Source organism: Nothobranchius furzeri, chromosome 16 (assembly GCF_043380555.1).
Source record: "Nothobranchius furzeri strain GRZ-AD chromosome 16, NfurGRZ-RIMD1, whole genome shotgun sequence".
NCBI lineage: Eukaryota > Metazoa > Chordata > Actinopteri > Cyprinodontiformes > Nothobranchiidae > Nothobranchius > Nothobranchius furzeri.
Window position 1 is genome coordinate 60,200,759 of NC_091756.1, and position 10,582 is coordinate 60,211,340.

General features: G+C 48.6%; 1 protein-coding gene across 1 annotated transcript in view; it reads left to right on the forward strand.

Annotated features, from left to right (window-relative positions):
• Positions 1-219: 219 nt before the first annotated feature.
• Positions 220-10,582, forward strand: part of LOC107396621 (tetratricopeptide repeat protein 39C) — a 21,671-nt gene continuing 11,308 nt past the window's right edge. Inside the window, exons 1-2 of the mRNA XM_054734623.2 lie at positions 220-506; positions 6,604-6,652. Coding sequence (XP_054590598.1) covers positions 370-506; positions 6,604-6,652 — 186 coding nt within the window. The 5' untranslated portion in view covers positions 220-369. The remainder of the gene's footprint in view (positions 507-6,603; positions 6,653-10,582) is intronic.

Here is a 10,582-nt window from a genome sequence, read left to right on the forward strand (position 1 = left end):
GATCGGGATGCTGCTGCTGCTGCTGCACGGATCAGAATAGCAGGAAGAGACCTGATGGATGTCTGCTGCTGTGATCAGTGACCGCTCCTGCGCGGCAGCTGCTGTGAGTATATAGAAGCAGATTATAAACCGCAGGAGCGCGTTCCGCCGTCAGTGGCCCTCCCGAGGTGCGCAGACATCTGCGGAAGCATCACATCATCCTTCTGTTTTTCTGCAGCCGACCAAAGGCGCGTCCCTGTTTTGGACTGTCTTTCATAGCTGCCAGAGGACAGAAACCAATGCGGGATTGTCTCACAGAGGACACGGGAACACATTTTTGTTTCAGTCGCGCTCCTTCCATCCAGCAGCCAGAGCGCCGTGGAGGAGACAATGGCGGGTCCGGAGCAGCTCCAGCAGCTAGAGGAGAAGGCAGAGTACATAGATGATGCTGAGATGGCTCTGCAGGGGATCAACATGCTGCTCAACAACGGATTCAAGGAAAGCGACGAGCTTTTCAAGAGATACAGGTAAGCATTTAAGCCTCCAGACTGAGGCTTTCTGGGCAATAATGATAATAATCCCACGTTTAGAAACGTTTTTAACAGAGTACAGCATGTACAGGTCATAAGATACACCTAAAACTCGACAATATACTGCTTGTTATTTTAATAATAATGTGGCCCCTTAAAGGGTTCCCTCAGTGTTTTGACTTCATCCCCAAAGGTCCTGAGATGATCTCCAGAAACTAAAAAAATGTTGAAAAATAATTCATACTCACAGTAATTCATGTAAAATCTCAAATGTATTTTTGTAATTGGATAAGAGTTTAAACTGTTTAGTTAGTTTTATATTTTTTCATTAGTTCAATCAGTAATGTGGGCCAAAAATATTTAGTATTATTTAGACCTATTAATTATATTTTAGTTCCATGTTTCACTTTTGCATTTCTATTTGACGTCCATCTTTTCAATTTCCATCTGCCGATTTAAACAGGTTTAGAAACCATTTCGTTGGCCTAAGGAGGTCTCTGCTTTTTGCTGATGATGTGGTCCAGTTGGCTTCATCGGAACATGATCTCCAGCTTTTTCTGGAGCAGAGTGGGAAGCAGCTGGAATGAGAATCGGCTCCTCTACATGGGCCGTGGTCTTGAGTTGGTAAAAGCGCTTCTCCGGGTCAGGGATGAGGTCCTGCTCCAAGTGGAGGAGTTTAAATATCTCAGGGTGGATTTGTGAGTCTGGCGAAACTCTTGATTTACCGGTTCATCTACAATCCAATCCTCACCTGGTCATGAGCTTTAGGTAGCGACTGAAAGAATGAGGTCGCAGATACAAGCGGCCGAAAGGAGTTTTCTCTGCATGATGGCCAGGCTCTCCTTAGAGATAGGGTGATAAGCTCAATCATTTGGGAGGGGCTCAGAGTAGATCTGCTGCTCCTCCACATCAAGAGGAGCCATTTGAGGTGGCTAGGACATCTGGTTAGGAAACCTCATAGACGCCTCCCTGGTGAGGTTTTCTGGGCACGTCCAACTGGGAGGAGACCTAAAGGAAGACCCAGGACGTGCTGGAGAAAAAATGTCTCACAGCTGGCCAGGGAACACCTTGGGGTTCCCCCGGAGGAGCTGGTCCAAGTGACTGGAGAGAGGGAAGTCTGGACTGTTTAGGCTACTGCCGCTGTGACCCAACCCCAGATAAACAGACAATAGTGGATGGATGGATGGATGGATGGATGGATGGGTTTATATACTGCTCTATCTCAAGCAGTCTCTTGTTGGATGGAAAGAGTTTCTTATAATCAGAAATTTCTGTCGGTTTGAGTTTGCTTACTAAACAAGACATTTTAACTCGTTCACTGCCATTGACGACTTAAGTCGTCATTTGCATTTTTTTACTGTTTGAGCATCGGAACGAGCCCCCTCGCTGAGAGAACAAACATCTCAGCCCTGAAGCCGATCTTCATCCGCATACATCACACGTCACATGATCAGGAAGCAACACATCCATGTGTTTGGAGATCGTTTTGGGCCATTCCTGTAAAAAAAAATTGAGGCGCGAACCGGAAAAGCGTCTGCCGATCACAATTCGACAACGGATTATGAAAGAACGGATAACGCTTGAAACACGCAGATTCTTCCTGATGTAAGAGGTGAGTCTCCTCTTTGTTTTGGTTGTTTTGGCGTCGACATCTTGCTAGCGCGCAACGTTCTGTGACTCTTAAAAAACAGTAAAAACGATGAGAAACGCTGGCAGCGAAGGCCGTTAGTGATCAGGAAACGGTTGGCAGTGAATGAGTTAATATCCCTTCAATGTACATCTTGAAAAAGCAAAAGGTGTAAGTAATAATAAAAACAAATAATGAAAATTGTAAGAAGAAAATTTACGTGACACCCTTCTTTAAAAACCCTCAAAATAATTAGACTTTTGAAATATTTCGATAGTTTTTTCCCCTTTATAGGTCAGCAAATGATTGAAAATGGGGTTAAATGCCCTGCAACTGTAATGTTGTATTGTTTTAACAAATTTGATTATGTGTTATGCCTTATTATTATTATTATTACTATTGTAGTTGTTGTTGTTGAAATATGTAGGAAACCTTTACCTAATCGGCATAATATCGGCAATGTTTTATTTTGTGAAGTGCTTTGAGACAACTCTTGTCGTGGTTTGGCACTGGATAAAACTGAACTGGAGTCAGCCATGACAGGGTTAGGGCTGAGCTCAGTTTCTCCTGAGCCAGCTGTGTTTGAGACCAACAGGAAACTCTCGATGCCAATCATTCTGCATCATTTTTAACTTTATGTTTTGTCTCCTCTTTTGGAGACAGCACTACAGTTCCCCCTATAATCGCTCAAATAATGACCCATATGTGGTAGATTCTGTCATTAGAGATGAGTCCATAAATATTTTGTCACATGACGTTTATGATGCTGTGCAGAAATTAGCTAACAGTGAAGCATGTGGCATAGATTCAGTCACAGCAGAGCATTTGACACATGCTAGTCCCAGGCTTGCTCCCTTATTAGCAATCTGTTTTACTGGATTTGTGGCTCACGGCATACTTCCTAATACGACGATGACCACATTGCTTGTTCCAGTTATTAAGGAAAAGGCGGGAAAAGTTGGTTGCCTAGACAACTATAGACCCATTGCATTGACTAGTGTTTTATCTAAGGTCGTGGAAAGAATCCTCTTGGATAGAGTAAGTGAGTATTTATTTTCCTCTGATAATCAGTTTGTGTCATGGTCTGCGTCTGCCCCTTCATGTGCCTCCTGGTGTTTCTCCATCCTCTCTAGGTGCTCCTTTTGTGTCTTCTAGCGCCCTTAGGTGTCATGTTTGCGTCTTCCTCATGTGTCTCCTGGTGTTCCCCATTTGCCCTCTAGGTTTCCCCCCTCAGACATCCCTTTCCCAGGTCCTGTGCTCTCTTGGCCCCCTCTTAGCCACGCCCCTGTTGTTTCTTTCTATAGTGTTTTCCTTTAGTGTCAGCTTCCCCTTAGTATATTAGTCATGGTTCATGCTTTCAGGTCTTTTGTTTTTCTCTTTGGTCATTCTCCTTTGTTACAGCCTTTCAGTATTTAGTGTGTTTTTCCCACCAGTGTTTTCTTCCTCCTCCCTGATTTAGTAATTGTGTTCACCTGGTCCCTCTACCCACACACCTGCAATTATCTCCCTCTCAGCTTCCCAGTCTATTTAAGCCCTGTCTTGTCTCTGTGTTGTTGTCGGTCCATTGTATGTTTGCATTTGTCAGCGTTGTTTCGTGCTCTATGTGAGCTTATGTCTCCAGGTTTTGGTGCTCTCAGTGAACTTTTGTTTTTGTCACCAGGGTTTTTGGACTTTTGGGTCGCTGCCTTTGGATTTATTTTTTGTTCGTCCTGCAAAATAAAGCATATTTACTTTACATCATCTCCAGCCTCGTGTCATCCTGGGTTTCTGCATATTTGGGTCCTAAACATCCTCAAAACGTGACAGTTTTGTTTTAAGTCCAAGCATGGTACGGACATGTGTGTCCATGCTCTTAAGGAAATAGTGAATCTATATAGGTCAAAAAATTCTACTATTCTCATGAGTTTTATTGATGTCTCCAAAGCGTTTGATCGAGTGAATCATAAAAAGCTTTTTACTAAATTAAAGCAAAGGGGTGTGCCTGGAGGTGCTGTGAGTGCTTGCCTATTGGTATGCCCGCCAGAAGATGCATGTTAAATGGGGTGGGAGTATTTCTGATCCCTTTAGTGTGTCCAATGAGGTAAGGCAGGGTGGAAATTTATCTCGTTTTGTTCAACTTATATGTTGATGAACTATCTGTCACGTTGAGAGGATGGTTTGGACCCAAAATGCAGTACCCAGGATGGCACGAGGCAGGAGTGGTTTTAAAAGTAAAATCCTTTTATTAGGTGATGAACCAAAAATCCAAAAAAAGGGAGGAAGCCAAAAACCAAGTCCTGAACAACAGGAGTACGAAAGCTCACTTAGAGCAACAAAACCTGGAGACATAAGCTCACCAGAGCGCAAAACAACGCTGACAAACAACAATGGACCGACAACAACACAGAGACAAGACAGGGCTTAAATAGACTGGGAGGAACAATAAGGGAAACAGGAAGCAGGTGTGTGGAGTGAGGGCTGGAGGGAAGACAGGTGACACCAATCATCTAAATGGGGAAGCAGAACCAAAGGAGGGCAGATAAACACAAAACTGAACTAAAAGACTGAGGGAAGGAGTCACACACACACCCACACCCAAATACACTCACACACACTGAATTGGGGAATGAACACACACACACACACGCACGCACGCACGCACGCACGCACGCACACACACACACACACACAGAGCTGGGGACAAAGAGGCTGGAGCTACAACTGGAGGGGATGGGGATGATTGAATGCCTACAAACAGAAAACACATAATTGAGACGCAGACAAAGGACACATGAGGGTGCTATGAGACACAAAAGGGAATCTAGAGAGGATGGAGACACATCAGCAGACACATAAGGGAGGGGGCAGATGCAGACCATGGCACTATCTGGGCGTCTGAGAGCTTGTAACACAGGCTGTTTGATAGGTGATGTTTTGATTAATCCCCTTATGTATGCAGATGACCTCGTAGTTTTTAGTCCAAGTACTGCAGGACTGCAGCAGCTCCTAGACGTTAGTACTGGGTATGGAATGGAATAGGATTTAAAATATAACTCGAGCAAACGTGTTGTTCTAATCTACAGAACCGCCCAGGATAAAAGGCTTAATTTTCCTGTGTTTAAGTTGTCCAGCAACAGTCTTGCAGTCTGTGAAAAGATAAAATATCTTGGACATTTTATCACAGCCAATACGAGCGACAGTGATGATATTTACAGGCAGTGCTGCAAGCTATACTGTATGTGCAAGCAAACACCGTTGCACGGACATTCAGCTGTTCCACACCTTTTAAAGCGGCATCATTTAAAGCATACTGCACATGTCATGTTCTGAGGCAAGTGTTTAACTCTGGACTTGCAGAATCAAACTCGGAGGCAGGATGTTAGAAAAAATAATTTTTTTTCATTAGAATAACAACTAAAGGCGCACTGGTAGTCCAGCGGGTAAGAGAACAGGAAGCAGCGTGGATGGGAGAGAGTAGCATGTCTGAGGAGGGGTGAGCCAGGAGAGCGAGGAAGCGTCCAAGAGCGCAGAGTGATGGGTCTCCAGCAGGTAGGAGAGAGAGGGCAGACTGTGCAGCGAGCGGGCTGGAACCAGTTGAGAGGACGAGGACCGAGGAGGAAGACCGTGAGCTGTAAGGTAACAAAGTTGGAATCCAAAAACGAGAAAGCAGGTTTATGGGAAGGAACGACTGAGCCTGGAGCATAAGAAAAAACTGGAATTAGGTCAGGGCAAAAACACGATGCAAAATAGTTTCAAAGACAAGGTTTCAAGTTTCACGAGGGCTGGGACTCTACCAGTAAGGCGTAATCATCCGGCAACCAGAAGCGTCCTCCGTCCTCCTTCTGAAGGCGGCCCGCTGATCATCTGATGGGTCGCAGCTGCTGCTCTCTCTCCTGAAACCAGACAAGCTCAAACACACAGGGGAAATCATGGTGTGTGGAGAGTGCTCACCTCCCGGCTCACAACAGCACACCACTATCTACTGCACATCTGTGGTCATTCTATAAAAGTCTAGCTTGCACGGGTTACAAGTGGCATACGATGATGCAACGAGAATCCTCCTCAAAATTCCCAGGGGAGGCAGCGCTAGTCAAACGCTTGTTTCTGTGAGCGTGTGCACATTTAAGGCACTTCTAAGAAATTTAATGTTGGAGTTCATGAGACGGCTGGAAGAGTCCTCCAATAGTGTCATAGTTGCACTCTCAAATCCCGCTGTGAGCTGCTCTCGTTGTATGTCTAGGCTGAGAATGCACTGGTTAAAATGTTTGGGTGGATTTATCTCAGCTAGTTAGTTTTGTTGTCCCTTACCTCCGCTGCAGTTATATCCTGTGATTTTTCACAGGCTTTTATTTGTATTAATGTTAATCGTTATCGTTTCTTTTCTTGTGTTTTTCTTGTATCTTTTTCTTTTGTCTGTATGTTTATTTTAAAATGGACTTTAAGTCTGGCAATAAACATGTTATATTGTTGTTTCTGTCCCTTCTGCAGGACACAGAGCCCACTGATGAGCTTTGGAGCGAGTTTTGTCAGCTTTCTGGTGAGTTCCTGGTAATCTAGACAAAGGACATGCTGTGGTTAAAAATGATGGAGGGGATTTGTGAGATAGCTGAGATTATCTAATCCAGGGGTGTCAAACTCATTTTAGCTCAGGGGCCACATCGAGGGAAATCTAGTCCCAGGTGGGCTGGACCGGTAAATAAAAAAAAAACTTCAGAGTGTTTTCTTTGTTTTAATACAATCACTATAAAACAAGGTCCCAATAGAACTCATGTCGACCAGTGCCTTCAGATCTAATAACAGAACCATAAAAGCTCCTCCTTGAACCGTCACCTTATCGTGGTGGAGGAGTTTGAGTGCCCTAATGATCCTAGGAGCTATGTTGTCTGGGGCACTTAGTGCCCCTGGTAGGGTCTCCCATGACAAATTGGTCTTAGGTGAAGGGTGAGACAAAGAACGGTTCGAAGGATCTTTCATGGCGGTTAAAATGAAGAGTCGGAGTACCCGGCCCGGAGGGTTACCGGGGTCCCACCCTGGAGCCAGGCCTGGGGTTGGGGCCCGTGAGCGAGCGCCTGGTGGCCGGGCTTTCGCCCATGGGGCCCGGCCGGGCCCAGCCCGAACCGGATACATGGGCTCGTCCAACTGTGGACCCACCACCCGCAGGAGGAACATGAAGGGTCCGGTGCAATGCGAATCGGGTGGCAGACCAAGGCGGGAGCCTTGGCGGTCCAATCCCCGGACAAGAAAACTAGTTTTTGGGACATGGAACGTCACCTCGCTGGCGGGGAAGGAGCCGGAGCTTGTGGCAGAGGTTGAGCGGTACCGGCTAGATATAGTCGGACTCACCTCGACACATTGCATTGGCTCTGGAACCCGAGACCTGGAGAGGGGTTGGACACTCTACTTTGCTGGAGTTGCTCCGGGTGAGAGGCGGAGGGCTGGGGTTGGCTTTTTGTTAGCTCCGAGACTCTCTGCCTGTGTGTTGGGGTTTACCCCGGGGGACAAGAGGGTAGCTTCCTTGCGCCTTCGGGTCGGGGAACGGGTCCTGACTGTTGTTTGTGCTTATGGGCCAAATATCAGTTCAGAGTACCCACCCTTTTTGGAGTCCCTGGGACGAGTGCTAGATAGTGCTCAATCAGGGGACTCCATTGTCCTGCTGGGGGACTTCAATGCTCACGTGGGCAATGACAGCTTGACCTGGAGGGGTGTGATTGGGAGGAACGGCCCACCTAATCTGAACTCGAGCGGTGTTTTGTTATTGGACTTCTGTGCAAGCCGCAGTTTGGCCATAACGAACACCATGTTCGAACATAAGGATGCCCACCGGTACACTTGGTACCAGGGCAGCCTAGGTCACAGGTCGATGATAGATTTTGTAGTCGTATCATCTGACCTGCGGCCGTATGTTTTGGACACCCGAGTGAAGAGAGGGGCGGAGCTGTCAACTGATCACCACCTGGTGGTGAGTTGGATCAGATGGCAAGGGAACATGCCGCGTAGACCTGGCAGACCCAAACGCATAGTGAGGGTCTGCTGGGAACGCCTGGCAGAAGAACCTGTCAAGACGGTCTTCAACTCCCACCTCCGGCAGAGCTTTGACCACGTCCCGAGAGCAGTGGGGGACATTGAGTCCGAGTGGGCCTTGTTCCACTCTGCGATTGTCGAGGCGGCTGTTGCTAGCTGTGGCCGTAAGGTGGCCGGTGCCAGTCGTGGTGGCAACCCCCGTACCCGCTGGTGGACACCAGAGGTTCGGGGAGCCGTCAGGCTGAAGAAGGAGGCCTACAGGGCGTGGCTGGTCTGTGGGTCTCCGGAGGCAGCAGACAGGTACCGGATAGCCAAGCGGGGTGCAGCAGTGGCAGTTGCCGAGGCAAAATCTCGGGCGTGGGAGGAGTTTGGTGAGGCCATGGAGAAAGACTATCGATCGGCTCCAAAGAGGTTCTGGCAAACTGTCCGGCGCCTCAGGAGAGGAAGGCAGCAACTCGCTCACACTGTTTACAGTGGGGATGGGGAGCTGCTGACGTCAACTGAGGCTATAGTCGGACGGTGGAAGGAATACTTTGAGGAGCTCCTCAATCCCACCAATGCGCATTCCGAGGAGGAACCAGAGCTGGGAGGCCTGGGGATGGACTGTCCGATCTCGGGGGCAGAAGTTGCTGAGGTAGTCAAACAACTACACAGCGGCGGAGCCCCGGGGGCGGATGAGGTTCGTCCTGGGTATCTCAAGGCTATGGATGTTGTAGGGCTGTCATGGTTGACACGTCTCTACAACATTGCGTGGTCATCGGGGGCAGTTCCTAGGGAGTGGCAGACCGGGGTGGTGGTCCCCATCTTTAAGAAGGGTGACCTGAGGGTGTGTTCCAACTATAGGGGGATCACACTCCTCAGCCTCCCTGGAAAGGTCTACGCCAAGGTACTGGAGAGGAGGGTCCGATCGATAGTTGAATCTCAGATAGAGGAGGAGCAATGTGGTTTTCGTCCTGGCCGTGGAACTGTGGACCAGCTCTATACCCTTGCAAGGGTGATGGAGGGGGCATGGGAGTTTGCCCAACCAATCCACATGTGCTTTGTGGATTTGGAGAAGGCTTATGACCGTGTCCCCAGGGGCACCCTGTGGGGGACACTCCAGGAGTATGGGGTGGGTGGCTTTCTGTTAAGGGCCATTCAGTCCCTTTACCAGAGGAGCGTGAGTTTGGTCCGCATAGCCGGTAGTAAGTCGGACCTGTTCCCAGTGAGGGTTGGACTCCGCCAGGGCTGCCCTTTGTCACCGGTTCTGTTCATCACTTTTATGGACAGAATTTCTAGACGCAGCCGTGGTGTGGAGTGTGTCGAGTTTGGTGGCAGGAGAATCTCGTCTCTGCTTTTTGCGGATGATGTGGTCCTCCTAGCTTCATCCAGCTCTGACCTTCAGCTCTTGCTGGGTAGGTTCGCGGCCGAATGTGAAGCGGCTGGGATGAGGATCAGCACCTCCAAATCTGAGACCATGGTTCTCGACCGGAAAAGGGTGGCTTGCCACCTCCGGGTCGGGGGAGAGGTCCTACCTCAAGTGGAGGAGTTTAAGTATCTCGGGGTCTTGTTCACGAGTGAGGGTAGGAGGGATCGGGAGATCGACAGGCGGATTGGTTCGCGTCTGCAGTGATGCGGACGCTGAGCCGATCTGTCGTGGGGAAGAGGGAGCTGAGCCAGAAAGCCAGGCTCTCGATTTACCGGGCGATCTACGTCCCAATCCTCACCTATGGTCATGAGCTTTGGGTAATGACCGAAAGAACGAGATCGCGGATACAAGCGGCCGAAATGAGTTTCCTCCGTAGGGTGGCCGGGCTCAGCCTTAGAGATAGGGTGAGGAGCTCGGACATTCGGGAGGGACTCGGAGTAGAACCGCTGCTCCTCCGGATCGAAAGGAGCCAGTTGAGGTGGTTTGGGCATCTGGTCAGGATGCCTCCTGGACGCCTCCCCGGGGAGGTGTTTCGGGCATGTCCTGCCGGCAGAAGGCCCCCGGGTCGACCCAGGACACGTTGGAGAGGTTACATCTCCAATCTGGTCCGGGAACGCCTTGGGGTCCTGCCGGAGGAGCTGGTGGACAAGGCCGGGGAGAGGACGGCCTGGAGCTCCCTAGTTGGGATGCTGCCCCCGCGACCCGGACCCGGATAAGCGGAGGAAGACGAGACGAGACGATAAAACAAGGCTGGAGCCTGAGGACAGTGTAGTACAAGTACAACACCTGAAGTGTACTTGAAAATTAGAAAAAAAAAATCAACATAAAAAAACATTCCATAGTGATTCAGAGCTTACAGATCACATGGCTAGATCAGTTTCATGCAGCACTTAAAGTATATTTGACTCATTTTACTTTACATCTTTTAGCTTTCACCAGAACATCAACATCAAGTCACATCCTGAGTGGCGGCCATCTTCAGGATGGGATTCAAGTTCTTGTGTGAGCCTTGAGCGCAGCTTTGTTTTATTTATACTC